Source organism: Bombus impatiens, unplaced genomic scaffold (genome assembly GCF_000188095.3).
Source record: "Bombus impatiens unplaced genomic scaffold, BIMP_2.2 scf_1275, whole genome shotgun sequence".
Lineage (NCBI taxonomy): Eukaryota > Metazoa > Arthropoda > Insecta > Hymenoptera > Apidae > Bombus > Bombus impatiens.
Genome location: NT_177694.1, coordinates 170,601 through 190,502, shown reverse-complemented (window position 1 = coordinate 190,502; position 19,902 = coordinate 170,601). Strand labels below are relative to the sequence as shown.

Here is a 19,902-nt window from a genome sequence, read left to right as displayed (position 1 = left end):
GTCGCTGCCCAACCCTCCCCTACCTAACCGCGACCCGCGTTCTCTCCCTCCCGACACCGTTCCGGCCCCGCTCTCTCCACGCCAGCTGTGCCACTACCACCACCATCACCACCGCCAAAGTCGATACCGCGTCCTCCGCCGTCCACCGACGAACCTTGCACCCGGACGGTACCATCGACGATTCCAACGCAAATCTACCACCACCGTGGATCATCCTCTCGACGAAGACTCTGCTTCAATAGCTTCCCCACGGAGAGTACCTGTCGTACGATTTCCTGCGTTTTTGGGACAGGATTCAGGCTATTGTTGCAGCGGATACGTATTTCGACGAATTCAGAATCATCAAACGTATACGTATAAATTCTTATGAGATTCTTGTCATTTGTTTGAAAAAATTTGTTTCAAATTTGTTTGGATGTCACGAATGAAAATCCTGTAAAAAGGATTGTAAAAATCATTGTACCTAAGTAACGTTCGTTTTTGCGAATTTTATTACTCGCTTCGGAAAGTTTGCAAGCAGTAACTAGTTTAACTATAGCTCTTTCAAAGTTCGTAGAGAACCATAAACTCTAACTACACGTTAATTAGGGCATAACGAGTAAACGTAAAAGATAATTGTTTTTTATGGTTCGGATTATCGATACTGTATAATAGTATACGAAGTCTGTTTTATATAAGGAGCAATAAATAAAATAAAGTTGACAAAAACTTCCACGCATAAACGAGGTGAAACTTCTTACGGAAATTCGCCCTTTCACTCGGCGCGTACGGTGTTTTATTGCATTCCAACGGTAATGATCTATCAGCGGATACCATTTTGCGCCATTATTGTATTCATTATCAAATTATCTTCCATATTGTTTGGCCATATGGAGTGCTCGTTCTGTGTCTTGTCTCGACTTCTTGACACGAATTTTCTTCCGTTCTTTTCTTTTTCTCTTTTTTCTATTCTTTGTAACGAGCTACTAAAAATTTTAGTGAAAGCGCGGTCGATCGACTCAGTTTCTGGTAATATTTTATGTAAGTCGTGCTCGAACGAAAACAAATGCATCGCACGGGTCGAAACAACAAAACCTACGAGGTACCGCCTCCGATTATGAGACGTGGAACGAGAGAGCACGTCGACACCCCCGCGAATCGACCGAACCGTAGACGCAAGCTCGTTCTGACGTAACACTTGTTGAGCCGATTCACCCCCGCGGCCATCCCTCGATGGACATTTAGTAAACGACCGAGGGATGTGCGATGGAATTTCTGTTATCAGCGGCTGGACCTGATCGCGGACGAGACAAGTTCTCCACGAACGATTTTCATCCTCTCAATTGTAATTTCTCGTGACAAAGATCGAATAGAGGATCGTGGTCGACGACCCAACGAGGACAGAAAATGAATCTTTTAACTCGAAATTAATCGGAAACGTCTATACGTAATCAGGAAGTTTGAATAGCTAATTTGACAAATAGCAAACGTGATTGCTTCTCTCTCAATTTTTTCAAAGATTAACGTTTCTGGGAAAAGATTCGTAATTTTGCTGGAAGCTCGTAGCTCGTCCGTTTGCAATGATTTCTTGGAGGCGAATAAAGAAATTTGACTCTCTTAGATGCATATTAAGATGTGACGAGGAGTATGGTATAAAGTAATTGATATTTATTAGGATTATAGTTTTATTTATAGGATAACAGATATTCCGATGTTTGTTCTACTTTAACGCTTTGATAACACATAGGAGACCGAACAGGGCACGATAAATATTACAGCACGCAGTCGGAATTATTGGGAACAATATATAAAATATGTGAGGCCAGGCACGTCCTCATAATTCTATCCTACTACCCCAAAGTGTCGGAAATATATCGTTTCTTCGACAGTCTTGACAATTCGTTTGATCCTTAACAGAATCGTGAGTAGAATCGGTCGAGAGCGTACGAGAATTATCCAAAACCATACCCGATCGTATTCTGTCACGCAAATATGTAAAATTACCAAATTTTCTACCCTGTCCAACTTCTCCATCCAATACCATTTCTTTAGAATCTACGATAACTTATAACAAAATATAAAATAAGGTATAACAAAAATAAAAGAAAATAGGGACCAAAGAGAAAATATCGAATTGAAACAACGCGAACACACTCTGACACAACGCTCTTCTCCCGTTGCTTTTCATTTTCGCGAACCACGCTCGCCAGCGTCGAATTATTACTTCTAATCAGAGATTCAGGTACGCGAATGGAAAATAAAAGCACCGGAGTCGCGCGGACAGGGTTAAATCAGCCGACCGTCGGCATCAGGGCCCTCCGGTTGTAACCGGGTTGCCACAATAAAAAATTTAATCAAAATGCCCTCTTGGTAATTTACAGCTCGACCAGTCTCAACCCTTTGGCCGGCGAGGGTGGAAAGAAGCCAGGAAGAATGGGTGGAAGAAGAAGGGTTGGTCGGACGATAGAGAGAAGAAGAACCCCGTAGGAGTCATAGACGAGCACGACACAGGCCATTTCATCGCGAAGGGGCTCGTCCCTGTAAAAAATAATACTTGTCTTCGCTCATTTGCTCCTGTTAAGCCCGCGACTCTCTCTCTTAACTCGATCCCCGCTGTCATCTCGTAAATTACAAATTAGAAACGTCAACGTGCTGTTGTAAACGCTTGGAGCAAGGGGTGTGTACGTCTTTTACGTGATACGGGAAGCATCTGTGGCGAATTCGTACGTTCTAGAACTTTCTTTAGCAACGATTAACAAATAAATAGAATTTGTCTTATTCGTCTTCCGAAAAATTATTCAATTACGATCGTGTCGTTGTTCTCCGCAAATTACAACGACTCTGCGATATTTGAACGAATCACGTTTCACAGAACTAGCCTCAAATGGAGTAAAAGAAACGAATAAAGAAAACGAAATTATAATCGACAGTTCTTCGGAAGATCGTTCTATCGTAGTTGTTGGATATTTCGCGAGAAATCGTATTAGAATGGTACGAACGGCTTAATGGCGTAATCCCGTTCCGAAAATTGCAACGCGTTACTCGTCGCATGATTAAAGGGCATATCTATGCACGTCCGATTAAAGACCGCCGCGGTCGCAGCAATAATTTATTTACAGCTCCAACTTACGATATCCTGGAACCATTAAAGTAGATTCCCGGAGAAAAGTTTCGGCCGTGGTTGCCTACCTGGTGGGTACAGGTGTGAGTCGTAATAACATAGCGGCCGCGCCCTTTAACCTCTAATATCCCTACCTTCGTACTGACTTCACTAACGCCGCCAACAATCGGCCCCGGGTACACCGCAATCATCCTCTACCTCTGTATCAATCGCCAGCGGATCATTATTGCGAATACACTTAGCATTGCGCTTTCTCCACCGTTACTTTTGGCACTGTACACGTGTACGCGCTGCTCGCAAATGTTCTATCGTGCTATTCCCTTTTTCAGCCGGCGCTTATCCAATTTTTCGCGTCTTTGAAGATTCCGTCTTTCCAATCGTCGTATTTCTGAAGATTCGTTGTGGTTTTGGAAATATTGTCGAGGGATCAGAGCAATTGAGGAATTACAAATTTGTTAAGAATTTAGGTTTACGAAAAGTTCGGAAGGTTTGGAAAGTTTAAAAATCATATCGATCTTTTTGTCGGATGTGTCTCTTTATTTTCTTATACTTTTGATCGAGCATTCTTCTCTTAAGATTATTTAATGCTAATGTCGACAACCGAGTAGGTATGTGGCAAGTATGTAGGTATCTGGGTAACAAATTCGTTCACGTCGTTTTGTACGATCCTTCGAGTAGCGTAACTTCATTCTTGCGAAGTATTTGATGCAATGACAAACGACGAAGATACTAAATGCCCTGTTTCTCGTGATTCATCTCTTTAACAAGATCTCCTTTTCTCTTTTCTCTGTGTCGGCAGTGGAAGGTGGAGAGGTTGGAGATACGACGGAATGAAGAGACGTAAAATGTTGTCCAAAACTGTAATTTATTTCTCCATGGTGCCAAAATACACTAGAATACTCCGTAATCGTAGAAAATATTATTGATATTGTTCGGGTATAAGTATATAACACGTTAAACGCAATGACATGTGAATGATGATTGAAATGGCATGAAATTTTCATACGAATGGGGTGTACACTTGAGATGGGATATATGATATGAATGGCAAAGTCGCACAAGTCTGAGCAAATAAAATTAACGATACGTATATGTAGCGAAAGAAGTAAGAAACCGTAAGAACACTAAAAAAAAAAACACGTTCGTTCGATAAAATTTCATACGTAAATCGTATTCAGAGTATGTTCGATCAAGATACAATTTCGATAGAGACAAATTTGTTCGACGCATTTCAAAAATCGATAAAAATACTGTTCGATTAAAAAATAAAATAAAATAAAAGAAATACTGACAACGAACGTGTTTCCTTATAATTAAAAGATCGATCTATTCGGCGCTGTAATCGGCAAAATTGACAGAAATTAATCTACAGAACGAATAAAGGAATTTTTCGACAAAAAGAACATTCAAGAAATAAATCAAAAGGTTGATCAAAGGCCATGCAGTAGGTTCATGCCTGACATTACGGCGCCAAACTACAGAGCGTTGTAAGAAGTACGCGATACTTGAATTCGATCGCGTTTTCGAGGAATTCAAATGAAATCTTACTGATACGATCAAATTCAATCCTCCATGAACCAAGTCGTTCTTATTAAACGCGACATTCAGGAAGAAAAAGTAGAGAAAAGTATACCCAACAATCGATAGAAGATAAAAATTATACCGATCCATAATACTATAAAGGAATAAAAGAGATCAAGGTTCGTGGAGGGTTAATGTCGCTTGTATTCTGAAGATGCAATACAAACAGGCATCGTACTCTCGAAAGTACACATTCGATAGTCGCAAAATAGTCCGCGGTTTCCTTTTTACAAAATTTTGCATCGCGTCTAGAAGTATTCAGAAAAAGTACAAAGTAAAATTTGTCAAATTTCGCATAAAAAATTTCGATCACAGTAATAACATTGACCTTGATAGAAATAGAAACCGCAGGCCGCCGTTAAAAATATCGATTATCGTAATACAATTTGCAAACGAATCACTTTCGATTCTGCAATTAAAGGCGTAATTAATTCCTTTCTTTCCTGCTTCTTTTTTTTTTTTTTTTTTTTTAGATTTTTCCCCAATATACAGCAACACGTTCGAGCGTTGCCCTATATCATAATTTTCGTTTAAAAGTAAAACCGCATGCAATGTATAATCTAAGTAGCCGCTACAGCAACGCAAAGGTGAATACATTTTCGCGACAAATCAAAGCTGTACAAAGCACGACACGATTCGTTTTTTCCATCAATTCTTTTCCTTTTATTTTTTCACTTTGCGAGCAGACGCTCGCCTGATGCGGTGATGATACGAATGAAACGGAGGAAAAACAAGATGCTTCTCGTTAATCCTATATATTTATATATAAGTAATATTTTGATTTCTCAGGTACTTTATACACGTTGTGATAGGTAGAGTAGGCAGGTGAGGCAGACCTCGTGTTCGTCGACTTCAGGTTTTCCGTTCAAAAGTTTCCGCCATCGACGTGCTTTCAGACGACGTCGATGTTGAACGTAAAACACGAATTCGATGACCAAGGACTTGTAACCGTGGAACTTGTCTCCTAATGTACTGTTTAAAGGATCGAATTAAATTGTTCGATCAGAAGAATCGTTGTTTCTTTAAGTAGTACAGTCTAAGACAGTTTCCCTAGGGTGCAGGATAACGCTCTAGCATTATTATTGCGTTAACAGAGCAATTTTCATCCTCGGATGGCTGAATCATGAAACAGAAACTTGTAAATAAATTTGAAAGTTGACGAAATTCTTTTAAGCAATACTTTATATTATATTACCAACTCGAACGATAAATTTTCCTCTATCGTAACTTTTTGCGTATATTTTTAACGAAGGGAATGTTTAACGAAGGATAGAGTCAAAGTATAGCAGGAGCAATGATGCTTACAATTTTCTAAAGCAATTAATTCTCAAAAATTATGACGAATTACATCTCGTTGGGTGAAAATCGCTCTGCCCTCGCGTTAAGCTTTTCTCTTCGACATCGAACGACCCCTGAGGGTGTCGTCATCTTGCAGATCTCAATGAAAAGTTCTACTCGATCCCATAGGACAATCTGTTTAATAAAAAATCAAGTATTCAGAGAATACAAGAGGCTCTTTTTAAGCTCTGTGCCCTGTGTATGGATAATAATTGCATGCGTGTGTATATGTGTGTGTGTGTGTGTGTGTACACGTATGATGTCACCATTTGTCGTCGCCGTCGTGAACACGTAAGTACAGCATTTCAAACTTTGGATCGTCAATGGTATATTCTTTGAAACATTGGAAGAATTATACATCGATCCATCGGTTACTGTTACCTTTTCCCCTTTTTTCTCTTCTCGCTCATTTATTTTCTTTTTTCCTCTTTTCTGTTCTGTATCTTACTAAGTTATCTCTCACGTTCCTTTATCTTATTATAACGTAGCATGCTTATGAATATACAGTTTTACTTCGATCAATGCTTGATCCGCCTGATTCCAAACTCTATTCTCCTGTGTCACACTCTCTGACACAAACACAACGCACAAACAGTGCTCAAACTCAATCACGCTGGATAACGCTCAAAGACGTCATAATCTTAGTCTGCTATGTGCAGTGAAAAAATATAAGTCTGCGAGACATTTTGCAAACTTCTTCTTTCTCGGGGACCCTTGTTATCTTTCGTTTCGCACGTTTCTTTCGCGATAACGACTGGTCCTGCACGAAAAGTTAGCGTCTCGACAGAAGTGTATCATCCATCTACCGTTGGATGCGAACACATTCGTTCAATCTCTTTTACACGCATGCACGCTTACACGGTAAGCATCGTGCACAAACTGTTCAAACCTATCAAATCGATCTAATCATCCTCTTAACGATAAGTTCGATCTGTTCTGTAAAAGAAGCTCTAATACGATCGCTCTAATTTCCAACGAGTAACGCGTTTTACTTTGACGTATACAAATTTATACATATTCTTTACGTATATTGATTATGTTTGATTATAGTTGATTATATTTGATTTTTTGTTGCCCCACTCGTTGGAAAATTGGGCGATCCTAACGATTCACGTCGAAGCACGATATTAATCGCATTACGCTCTAACGAAGCTGAAATTGAAACATCCTATCGCCTACGGACCCCTTTCCCCTCACAAAATATTTCACAAAATATACCACTTTAATTTTCGTTCGCCTCTACGAAAAATCAATAGTTATACGTGTATGTTTTCTTTTTTAAAAATTTTTTAATACAAAAAATATCGTTTGATCTTAAAGTGCGATCGATTCTTTTTACAGGCGCGCTATTTACATTAATTCTACTCCTTTATTTTCATTTTGTTTCATCTACCAATTTTGATCAATCTAAAATATGTAAGATCGCGTTTCGCGTAAATTGGCCAAAGTATCGTACGAAATGTAGAACTGTGCTTGTGCAAATGAAAAATGTAGCACGAAAGATAAAATGCAAAAAATGTTTGAGCTCGAAAAGATTCAGTCGATTGAACGAAACGTCGTGAACGTTCGTTACTGTAAATTTGTGTCCTACAAAACTGTCCTCTATATTTTACCGCGTAGAAAACTGTGACGAAATATTTTCCATCCATATTATCAAATAATAATTATCCCTACGATGTACAAAAATAAAATTCGAAACTTTTTTTTTTGTTTTAGATGCTTTTATTTTCGCTATCTATTACTCCGTGTCACGCAAGTTTTCGAGCGATCGTGCTGAAATAAATTGATCGAATTAAAGGTTGCGTGACGGAACTGTAATCTTATTACTCCCTATCGAAGATCAGTTCGCTTGGAAAACCATGTGGATAATCACAGCGTTTAATATTCAGCATGTATCAATGATTATAATATGAAAACCTTTGGTAAAGGTTTTATAGAAGCTCGCGTACAGGGTGTTTCATTTCAAGCGAGCCATGCGCATTTCAACGTCGAATAAGTTTTTGAACGAAAATCGAAACGTGGAAAATTTCCAAGCAAGTATTGCCCGATATTTATTGTATTCGTATACATGTCTTCCAATTGAGTCTTATTGCGTCTAAGTATTTGTACTTTTAAGGATTAACAAATATAGTTGAATCCTTCAACAAAAATATTTTTATTTTTAATTTCCGATAATTGGACGTGTTTCAATATTTTGTAATCTATAGGAGTATATTTTGGAAGATAAAACTTATTTCTGCTTGTAATGCAACTTCTTTTATAGAATCTCCTAATTTTCATCCGACATATTTTATATCGCTAACACATGATTCAGTTAAAATGAAACACCGTATACAAGAAACGTTACTAAACACCCTAACATTAGTACCGTTGCAAGTTATCGAAACGATCTACTCGATACAAGTAAAGTGACCCTTCATGCGACAACTACAAGCGATGAGGATATGTGTATAAAAACCCACGCATTCGTAATGCACCCTAATGTACCATGTTAACATTTCGTTAGTTCGACAAATAAATGTCAATGTAAATCGACAGAACTGTCAGATTTCAATTAGTTCCGTTGTTCGTATGGCAAGAACGAATAAAGTTCCCAATAAACAACAGACAGATTCCTAAAGTTCCTTTTCTCATATTCACCTTTGAATTCTCGCTGAAATCACTCCCCAACTCAAAGACCATTTACTTTCATTATACCATAATATACCTTCACACGTTTCTATCATCATCGTCTTCGTAATCGTTGTCCTCTTACGATCAAACGACGAACAGTTTCATCGTCTAATATATATATATATTTTTTCAAACATTTTTATCATCTATTTTATCATCGTCTTTTATGATTTTTTTTCTTTTCTTTACCTTTTCTCAGTCGTCAAGCAACACGAGCAGCAAACACGGCTGTCGATTCAACCACATGATCGCAATATCAGCGAATCGTATCACTTGAGGGTGTGTTTTCGATCAACATTTACCCTTTTATTTATTTATTTATTTATTTATTTGTTACGTATTTTCTTTCATCCTTGTCATTGGATAAATGTTTACCAAACTCGTTCACCACGAGAATTATTGTTCCTCGATATTCGCAAGATCCTTCGTACGAAGTATATCGATTGGTTAAGTGATGACAAAAAATGCGGACAGAACCGCGAAGTTCGATGGAACTTCAGAAAATAGTGCGTCTCGCGATTCTTCGATATTAGATGTTCTCCGAAGAAGCAAGATGACTTTACTTCACGTAGCACGATCTCGTGACTACGTATGCGGTTTTCAAACACGATATCGCTGGTATTTTAATGAAATTATCACGGAGACGGGTCACGTGAGAGTGTGTGCGTCAGTCAGATGTTAGTTTCATTAAAATTCCAGAAACCTGTGTCTGCAATTCAGATCTCTTTTCGGCGTCGCCGTTTTCCTCCGCAAGACTCAAAGACGACTTTGGTCCCTTTCTTTCTTTTCATTATCTTTTTTCCTTTTTCTTTATCGGAGCGGTCGAAAAGAGAGTCTGAAAATTTCTACGCGAGAGAAGTTCGTCTGCTGAAATTCTGATTTCCAGAATCCTTTCGTTCGTTGGTCGTTTACTTACCGACATAGATTTTTTAAAGAGGAAGATATGGAAATCTTCGTTCTTTTTCTATTTTTTTTCTTTATGCGTCTTGTAAACGTCAATTTATTTCGATCGACTGATTCAGAATTTCAGCAAAAGAAGTTCACCCGCATTCTCTACTCTACGGTAGCAGTCGACCATCGGCCAATGCTACCAACTGCTGTAAACAACCATCGTCCACATAAAAAACAGAAACAAAAACAAAATCGTTGAAAACAATCAAACGATACTACCGTCGTTTAACATCGCATGCATCATACTCGTCGAACATCAGCGTTCGCGCATAGAACATCGTTCCCTTTGTCTCCCAATCATTCGGAGAACGCTATAAAATATCTCCTCTCCCGATTCACATTAAATTACAAACAATAATACGTATATGTATATATATAATTTGCAACATATATATATATAAATAAATATTTATACTATATAACAAAAAGCGCGCCACTGATTCATCGATCAGTTTCGAAAACCTCGAACTCGATATTATGCGAGAAAAGATTTCATTCATTCGTTCATCGTTATCGTTACTTGTCCTTGCAAATTCTCTGAAATGAAGATAAAGTTATTCTCTTTATAAATATCTGTCAACCTTATCTTTTTTCTTTGTTATTTCTTTCTTTTTTTTTTTTAATTATTTTGTTATTCATCTGTACCTCTACGTCGTTCCTATATTTCGTTGAATCTTTCGTTCTTCAAGAATTTGCAGAATTATGCTACGAGGTTTCGATTCGTCGTTATATTCGAAGGCTCGAAGATTGTCTACGTAGATCTCGACCCTCTCATTCATTCTCGATTTCGCACGTGGCTAGAGCAGGTATACGAAGTTATACTTACCTCTCGTTTCATACTCGATTCGCACAGTTAAATATCTGATTTTGTAAAAACGTATAAAAAAGTTCTTCCTCATTCGTCCTTCTTTTTTTTTTTCTTTTTCCTGTTTTGACCTAGTGCTCATAGTCTCTACGTCGCGCCTCAGTCACTTTTACATTATTAATCTATACCGTTCTTCACCTTCTTCTATCTTTTTTTTTTTTTTTTAATTTTCTATCGTATCACAATCTCAAACGAGCGCAGATCTTCTCTCTATCGTACGTGAAATAAAACAGGGAACCATCACATTCAAATGAAAAGTATTTTTGTCTTGTGGACGAAGTTGCAGTCTCGTCGTAAGATCGAGCTTTGTGCTTTAAATTGACTCGATTACTGAACACTCGGAATTCTTTATGGCAGTGCAAGCGTAAAGTAAACAAAGTTGGAAGAATTCTCGTAGTGAGATCGAGAATCGAACGTGTCAAGAAAAAAAAAAAACAAATTACAGTTTACGTATTTAAGTCTCAGTGGAAAAATATTAACGCTAAGCGATATTGTATTTTTTCACATTTGTGTAGAGTACTTTTAGTATAAATATAGTTGAAATATAAAAAGTTTAGAGATAAATATAAAACTTCGGTATTTCAGAAACGACGACTGAACGTCAAAAATCTGGACAAAACAATGATAACTCTCACTTTTTATATTGTTCCCAACTTAATTGACGACGTATTGATAATCGATACTACGAATTTGCCGAAAATCGTGCGCTCTTCGTACTATTCTTGGCTGGAAAGTTGTCTGGCGATGAAACGTCGCGAGTCTAATTTTGTCCACGTTAGAACAAAACCGCCTTTAATGATACAATTTTCGAAATAAATCGCGCGTATCATTATTGGAGCGAGACGTTGGCATCCGCGAGTCGACCGTTTATTTCTACAGATGGAGAGAACTTCTGCGAAGAAACAAACAGAATAGCTCTTGCTTCTCTATCATTCTGCTGGCTAAACTCTCCAGCCATGCATAGTATTATTTATCAATCTATTCACCTACTAATTTTATCGTGCATCGCACGACCAACAGAATGGAGCAGATTATGCTCGGTGACTGAGGGTTCGACTGATCTCTCTCATACGAACGATGTCTTCCGTGGAGATTCCATGGAGTACGACGCCGCGTCAGGCTTTTCCAACAAACGATTGGCGTCGTGAAGCTCACACAGGTGGAGGACCCCTAACGTAGCGTAGCTGAGGGGTCAGCGAGAAGTTCAACGTGTTCGTCGCCTCGCAGCAATGCGGCTCGAGGAGACAGGCGGCGCAGAAGAGGGCGACCAGGGCCAACTGGAATGGCAGAGCTGCTCTGAGGATGCGCCAGACCCAACTGTGGGGAAGACCAGGCTCGTTGTCAGGATCTCCACCATCCGTGGCGCCGCTTTTCACTGCGTTCGTCGCGATTAGCTCCGCACCTTCCTTCAACATCTCCGTAACACCAGCCTTCTTGCGCTTGCTGCACAGTGGACAGAAGGAACATCCAATTTTTTCTCATTATTCCATGAATTTGAATCATTTTTTAATTCGTGTTCTTGCTTTGTCGAGGAGTCGAGGAGTTTGAAGGAGTTGAGTGTTGGTTTGATAATGACGCTGTGGATGACGTGAATGATAGAAGATACGTTGGCTGCGAGGAGAATGTTATATAACCGGCTGCAAGTATTATCGAAGGAATCTCGTGGATTTTCACGAAGAAAGTAGGAAGGGAACGTTAGTCTTCGGTTTAGTTATACGAATACGCCAAGAACAGCGCATACGAATTCGTTCGAGCAGATATTACTCGATTCTGTATTAGATTCATATTGGAGAAATTGCGGAACACTTTATCAAACACTTTCGTAAGAAACGAAGAAACAGAACGAAACAAGTACCGCTGGTTAACTGAATGTACGATGATCAGATTAGTTTCTATGCTCGAGATTAAATTAATTACAAAGTCGACTAACCGCGAACTTCGGTTAGCCGTGAGACTTTAAGGTGTCCGTTTAATCAAGCAAATTAATTTACAGCGTCTCGTGGGAGAAAGTCAGGTCAGGAAATGAGTAAAAGGTAGGTTCTTGGGGAAATCAAATACGATGTACATTTCCGTATTTTGGGACGTTGGTAAGTGACTTTCAGTGTACTCTCATATTTACAACAACCATACAATAACGATTTAAAAAATTCACACTACTCTCTTTGAACGAAAAGTGTCCTAAATTTTTATGCACACCGAGGGTACATTTTTCGTTCTTCCTTTTTATCGGCTTGCTCCACTTTTTGTTTGCTCGAAAGCGAATAAAACGCTATTAACGTTAGAAGGAATAAAAAATAATGGAAGCAGAGACGTTGCTAGAATCGAAACGAGAAAAAAAGGAAGGAAAAAATACGAGTAGACACGAGGGAGGGAGCTTTTACAACTTTTTTTATGATGCAATATGCCCGGCATTCTATGCTCACGAAAACTAAACCTATTACCGTTGCCACTGTGCAGTGATTAAATGCGACTATAAAAAAAGCATCCTTCAAACAAAGTTAAATAAGGTACCGCGGTGATAATGGGAATTCGGAGTAATTGCGATTGAAAGAGCGGATCACGAAGCTGGTTCGCCAGGGAAACCAAGTAAAACAAAGAAAACACACGTTTTAATGCACTTCGTGTCCCTAAACTTTCTTTTTTCTAACAGCCTAGATATTATTGCCATAACAATAAAATTCAAATATCACTGACTAAATCTTTGATCCTGATAAAAAAAAAATATAGCAAACGTAACGTAAAATTTTATTCGCGTTTATCGATGCGACAGTACCGTACAACTTCGAAACCAAGAGTGGTGATTTTCAGTCAGGTATTTCAGAAATTATCGAAGGTTAATTAAAAGAATCTAAAAGAAAGATATTTCACAATTGCGCGGTAGAGAAAATAAGCGTCGAATATTATTAATTCGTTCCGAGCCTTAAAGGTGGTTACCACGAGAAATGTTCATTCACAGCTAACTTCTTATATTCAAATGAGTGGACGCGTTATGGAAACGCCTTTATGAACGAGCAAGTTCTTGTCCCCGCGTCTAAATAGACGCCTTCATTCTTTGCTGCTCATTTTGACGTTATGTAAATGGAATGTGCGCCGAGGAAGTCGTTCTTTATCCCCTCGAAGGTGTTGAAACGCCTGAATAAATTAAAAAAAAAAAGAAAAGAAAAGAATACACGCGTCCGTGCATTTACCTCGACGGAACTTTCGTTTTAGTACATTAAGACTCATCTTGCAAGAAAATTTTCTAATCAACTTCCTTGCAACTGTATTAACGTAATTAAAGAAGATAAGAATAGATAAGAGACAAAGCGTGAAGATACAAGCGCGCGTGAATAGAGAGAATTTGTTCAAAGATGAATGGAGAAATTTCGTTACATCGAATTTCGAAAACAGGCTACGAAAGGTTTCGTGACAGATATCGATTATTAATAATTGCAATTTTATCAAAAACTTTCTAACAGTTCCATTTAATTGGAGCAACGTCACTCGATATCGCTCGATTATAAAATAAAAAGAAACCAGATAAAAACGAAACATAGCCCGAAAGCCAAAGTCTGCTTCGTAAAACGTAGTACAAGATATATCGCAAAATATACGACAAAATTATACGAAAATGAAAAAAAAAAACGGTACTCACTCTATAAAATGATGGACTTGACCGTTCGTCCTCTTCGCAGCTCGCGCCTCGACACTGGCAGCAGTGCGTACGATTAATTCGCGACACTGTTTCTGAAGATCTCGTAGCTCCGTTTCCGCGTCCTCGACACGTTGCAGGAGTTCGACGAGGGCCTCGCTTCCAGGCGCCAGTTGACTCTCCAAACTGCGGGTCAGACGACGAAGGGCGGCCAATCTTCGCTCCCGTTCGCTCAACTCTTGCTCGCTGCCGCTGTCAGAGATGCCACTGTCGGACAACGAGCCACCTTCCTGCGTCAGACTGATCGGTGGCGAGTCACCGAATTTCGCTAACACCCCACTGCCCACTTCCTCCGTGGTCGAGTCTTTTAGCACCGTCCCGTTCTGCAACACGAACCAGTCGAGTATTCGACTTTCATTCCAACGACAGAAGCTTGTCTTTGTCTTTGCTTGCTGCTCTTGTTGGATTCTTTCGAGAGGTGGATAACTGATGGTTTTGCAGGTTTCGTTGCTTTTCGTTTAGGATTATATAACAGGGTTATATCACAGTCTTTTCAGGAAATAACGCGTGCATCGAAGGTTTGAGTTACAGAGAGAACAGGAACAAATGAGAAGCTGTATACGAGCTGAAGCATGTAAATTGTTACGATCAAACGATCGTTGAAGCTTTCGAGTGATAGCTCGGAATAGCACGATGTTTACGATGAAACGCGACACTTCGAAATCTCCGTCGATCGATTACAGGGAAAATCACGAAAGGATGTAGCACTTAAATCTTGCCACTGATTAGATCACGGGATGCTGATAGGTATAAATACACCCCGAGAGAATACGATATCGAATATTGCATAATCCAGTGTTGGTTATTGCCAGCGGCTAATCGGAAGGCATATAAGACGATTATATGAAGGAAGAAGGGGATACAAAGATGGGGTGAACGAAAGAAAGGAAGCAAACGGAATCCGCAGGGGCGTATAGTGTCATCTGGAGCGTCTGTTCCCAAAATTTTTAGATGTTTAGAAAAATGGAACGTCATGTATTCGACACAATCGCAACTATAAAAGGAACGCTAGATATTCTTGTCAATACGAGAAATGACAGGTTATGACGGTATTCCTGATATATAGGGGTCGAAGTGAAGAATTTATTGGGGTTGTTATACGTGTTTCTGACCTAGGATCGATAAATCTTAGGAGGGACACGGTTTGCAACCGTTCGTTCGAATTATTTTCTTAACGCTAAGACTGATAGATCGACGAGGACCTACCTATAAATCGAAGTAGATCAATTTTCTTCTTAGAAAGAACGAATTTGGCAACTATTAGCAATAGTCATAGAAAATTCTCAAATTATCGCACCAGCTATCGAAAAAGATGTCTAAAGGAAACTCGCCTGTAGATCGAGACGAACCTAGTTTTCAATTCTCTCTTCGCCTCGCTCGGCATCTGTAACGTCTTTCAAAGAACACCACTGACAACCCTGCTAGTCTCGACGTGTCACCATCACATGTCCGTCCCTATTTCGATACAAACGTATCATCTCCGGAAAAAACTCTGCCACGAAGCAAACCAAAAATAAAATACCAAAGATAGAAAATAGAAAGAAAATATAACCAGTCACGAAACCTTAATATCAAACAGTAATAGTAGTAGTAGTAGTAGTAGTAGTAGTAGTAGTAGTAGTAGTAGTAGTAGTAGTAGTAGTAGTAGTAGTAGTAGTAGTAGTAGTAGTAGTAGTAGTAGTAGTAGTAGTAGTAGTAGTAGTAGTAGTAGTAGTAGTAGTAGTAGTAGTAGTAGTAGTAGTAGTAGTAGTAGTAGTAGTAGTAGTAGTAGTAGTAGTAGTAGTAGTAGTAGTAGTAGTAGTAGTAGTAGTAGTAGTAGTAGTAGTAGTAGTAGTAGTAGTAGTAGTAGTAGTAGTAGTAGTAGTAGTAGTAGTAGTAGTAGTAGTAGTAGTAGTAGTAGTAGTAGTAGTAGTAGTAGTAGTAGTAGTAGTAGTAGTAGTAGTAGTAGTAGTAGTAGTAGTAGTAGTAGTAGTAGTAGTAGTAGTAGTAGTAGTAGTAGTAGTAGTAGTAGTAGTAGTAGTAGTAGTAGTAGTAGTAGTAGTAGTAGTAGTAGTAGTAGTAGTAGTAGTAGTAGTAGTAGTAGTAGTAGTAGTAGTAGTAGTAGTAGTAGTAGTAGTAGTAGTAGTAGTAGTAGTAGTAGTAGTAGTAGTAGTAATAATAATAATACAAAAAAGAATATGAGAGTGCGGAGGATCGCGAGACAAGGACGAAGAGACGAGAGCGAAAAGGGTGGAGAGGAAGGGGTGGAAAAGGCGAACGCGGGAGAGAAGAGGGTTGGAAGAAAGAGAGGGTTGGTTTAGGCTGTTGCAGCAACGGGGCAGAGGGGGAGGGGTGGGAGAGCCTCCGGTAATGAAAAGCGCGATCCGCATACCAAGTAGCAACCTTCAACCTAACCTATATATAAGTCGGTATACTCTTGTATAACGGATAGTAGGTACGAAGTGAGTCTCGAGTCAGAATCCACGTTGCCCGAAGGACCAATCACGTAGAAGAAAACTGCGAGAATTCCTTATTTCCGGTCTAGTAAGGCGCCCTGGTAACAGCAATACTCTCTCTCTCTCTCTCTCACCCTTTCTTTCTCTTTTTTATTTTCTTTCTTTGATGTTGGAAAGACTAACCTTGGAATAATATATCGCGTGTCATCGTAGCGAATAGAGGGTTTAGATCGAACGTTTTTGGAGTACGAGCTATCGTATCGACGAAACGAGTCGACTTCGTTTGCGAATGTCGATGGAGCTTTTTCCGAGTTTGGAAATAGATGGTGAGCGAAGATCAGTGGAGTCCTTTCGAAGGACTTCTCTATGGCTTCTGAGTTCTTTGCAAGATGGAGTTCGTGTTCTTTGAAGTTTAGTCGCGAATGTGACCGTCTTCCAGTTCAATTTGAAGCGAAAATGAAAGCTCGTCAATTCTTCTCCCGTGGATATCTTCTTAACGTTTTCGGATTCTGTCGCAAATACGAATAGAACGCTCGCGATCTCACCAATTCCCTTGATCCTTCGTGAGTTTGTCGATGAATACCAGAAAAAAAATGAAAAAAAGAAAAAAGAATAAAATATTTCCGAATTAGAGTATTTAAAACATCGATACAGTTTCGAATTTCCTTACAAACATCGATAAATTATCTTCGATCGCGAAAAATAATATTCAAGCTCGAATCGCAACGATGTAACGAGCGATCGGTTGAAGCTTACGAACTGTTTCCATCGGATCTTATAATTAGACCCATCTAATTCGATCGGCGAGTATAATTAGGACTTGGCGACGAGAATGAAACTAATGTAACGGTCTAAAAGGGCAGGCAGATAGATGAACGATAAAATCGTTGTCGAAGCATCGATGTCCTGGACGAGGCAACGTTACAGCTGAACCTACGTGGAAGGTTCACGCGGTTAAAAGCGAGTCTGAGTTATTGCACGTGAAAAGTAAAACTGGGTATTACGGAGATAATTGGCCGAGGCAACGAGTCCGGCAATTTTTCCTGTCTCCTGTTAATTCGAGATATCGCGTTACATAAATTTGCGGTTACCCTCGGTTTCTCAAGGCAACTTCTCTTTCAATGCTCTCCGTTGCCTTTTTAGACGCTCCGAGTTTTACGACAGACTTTAACGTTAACACACTGGTAATTTGTTTTTGAATACAATTTTTAATCTCCTTTAATCAAAAGCCAAACCGATTGATTACCTGTGTACACGGCCAATATTCGATCTTCCACGACAAATGACTTCCTTAAGTTTATTTAGTCGCAGAAGATGCGTGAATAACGATGAAACACAAGACCACGTTTTCAAAATAACACGTTAGACATGCCGGAAGATCCGATCGAAAGGCAATAAAAAAGAAAGAAGGAAAATATAATTTCCAAAAAGCGGCTAAGGAAACAATAGGTTGAAATGTCTATGTCGAACGAGCTGCTCGGCCGGAAGTGCTAATCAAGCAGCTCAGCCTCTTAATCTCTAACCCACGTAGAAAGTGGTGCTCGTCGACACCGGTATATCCGGCGGCTACAACTGGTCAGTCGACCGTTCCGGCAGCGATATTAAATTTGTATTTTTACGCTGATTCCACGGGCCATTCTCGTACGTGAGTCGAAAGGGAATCGTTCGGACGATTAACGATCCCAGCTCCCTAGGGAGTCGCTGGTTCTGAGGTAGCCAACTCCAACGTTTCCCAATGGCGATTCTCCTATGCGAACCTAAAACTCGTCCTCGTACCCGTCTCCTGCCACCGTTTTTCCTATTCACTAATATTTTATTTAACGCCTATCAAAATTTATGGATTTTTCTCGCTCAGCCAACAGTTACTCTAGAATTTAACGCGTAGAAGCAACGTTTAGTCTGGTTTGCGGTTAAAAATGCGAAACAATAAGGTCTTGTCTCCGGAGGAAGATTAACTTTTTATATAAAATCAAATGGAAACGAATTACAAAGCAAAAGTATATTCTTTACGTTTTTCAATCTGACTTTCTTATGTCAATTTCTCGTTTCATCAATTTCTCGATTATCTTCTTTCAATTTCATATTCTTCGATTTCCCAGCGATTTCACAAAGAATTAATCGAAACGTAACTGAAAATCAGAGAAATTCTACGTGTAAGAAAAGAAAGATTCTTGGTACACGTGGAACATGTTCGAAAAATTATAAAAGCGAAGAAGACCAAGGAAAATCTAGAAACAAGAAACAACTATAAAACGTACGATTAATTGTTGCACGCCATTTACCCTCCGAGATAAACACAAGTAAAATCGGTAGTCGCGGTGGAACTATTACCGTTCCATATCTCCAACAGCCTCCGTTGGTTTTATCGCTTCGATCGGAATTCCTTCTTCCATTATCCGTTCTCTCGTCCCATCCTCGCGTCCACGGCCAGCTTCTTCTTCTTCTGCTAAGATTCGAAGAAGATGGAACTCTTAACGCGAAGCACTTTGTCGAGCGGTGAAACGCGTCTGCCTGGTTCGGGCAAAGTATCGTATCGAAAAAAAGGAGAAAAGAAATATGTAACGTCGCGTGCATGAAATTATCCCCACGAGTGTCGTAGATCGACGAAGCCGAGCGGATTGCTCCGTCTTGACGCGACTTTGAATATTCGCCCGGAAACGGAGTTCATTGGCGGAACAACGACTGCAAGAGTACCGTTAAAACGTTTGCTACAGAGAAACTTGGGGGTTGCTGCCTGGAACGAGACTCCTTCTTGCTTTTCTTGGGGTAAAAATATCGCGTCGCGAGCCATACGTCTTCCGGACAGGCGAAATAAGCGCGGGGACAATTGCAAGTTGAAAAGGTAACAGCTCGTTTCGCCTTGCTTTTTTCTCGCAGTGGCTGTTGTAGTGTACTTTTATTTTTCATTTTTTTTTTTAAGAGGGTGGTTGCTGTTTTGTTTCTTTTTCTTCAAGATTTAGTAGCGTAAAGATGGAAAAATGCCAATCGGATGGTTTGGAATTTATCGGATGATAAATAATCGTCGTTCCAATTTGTTGAAGAGAAGGGTGAAAAATTGATGGAGATCTTAAAGTGCAGGGACAGAACCAAAATCTAATTGCCGCACTGTATCGAACACAGTATATTTGCCGTCTCATTTGCCATCGTAGTAGATTTGAATGTCGAAAACAAGTTCACAACGACTTGGTTAATAAACCCAAATTGTCGAAGAAGAAGTGGGATACGGTCTATAAATAGTGGTAGTTTTCGAAAGGTGGCGCGAGAAGGG

At 39.5% G+C, this 19,902-nt stretch overlaps 1 protein-coding gene across 5 annotated transcripts in view; it reads right to left on the bottom strand.

Moving 5' to 3' along the window:
• Positions 1-5,131: 5,131 nt before the first annotated feature.
• Positions 5,132-19,902, bottom strand: part of LOC100747581 — a 118,368-nt gene continuing 103,597 nt past the window's right edge. For all 5 annotated transcript variants that reach the window (XM_033323867.1, XM_033323868.1, XM_033323865.1 and 2 more), the window contains exons 20-21: positions 14,143-14,522; positions 5,132-11,951 (exon numbers count right to left, since the gene is read on the bottom strand). In XM_033323867.1, coding sequence (XP_033179758.1) covers positions 11,660-11,951; positions 14,143-14,522 — 672 coding nt within the window. In that variant the 3' untranslated portion in view covers positions 5,132-11,659. The remainder of the gene's footprint in view (positions 11,952-14,142; positions 14,523-19,902) is intronic.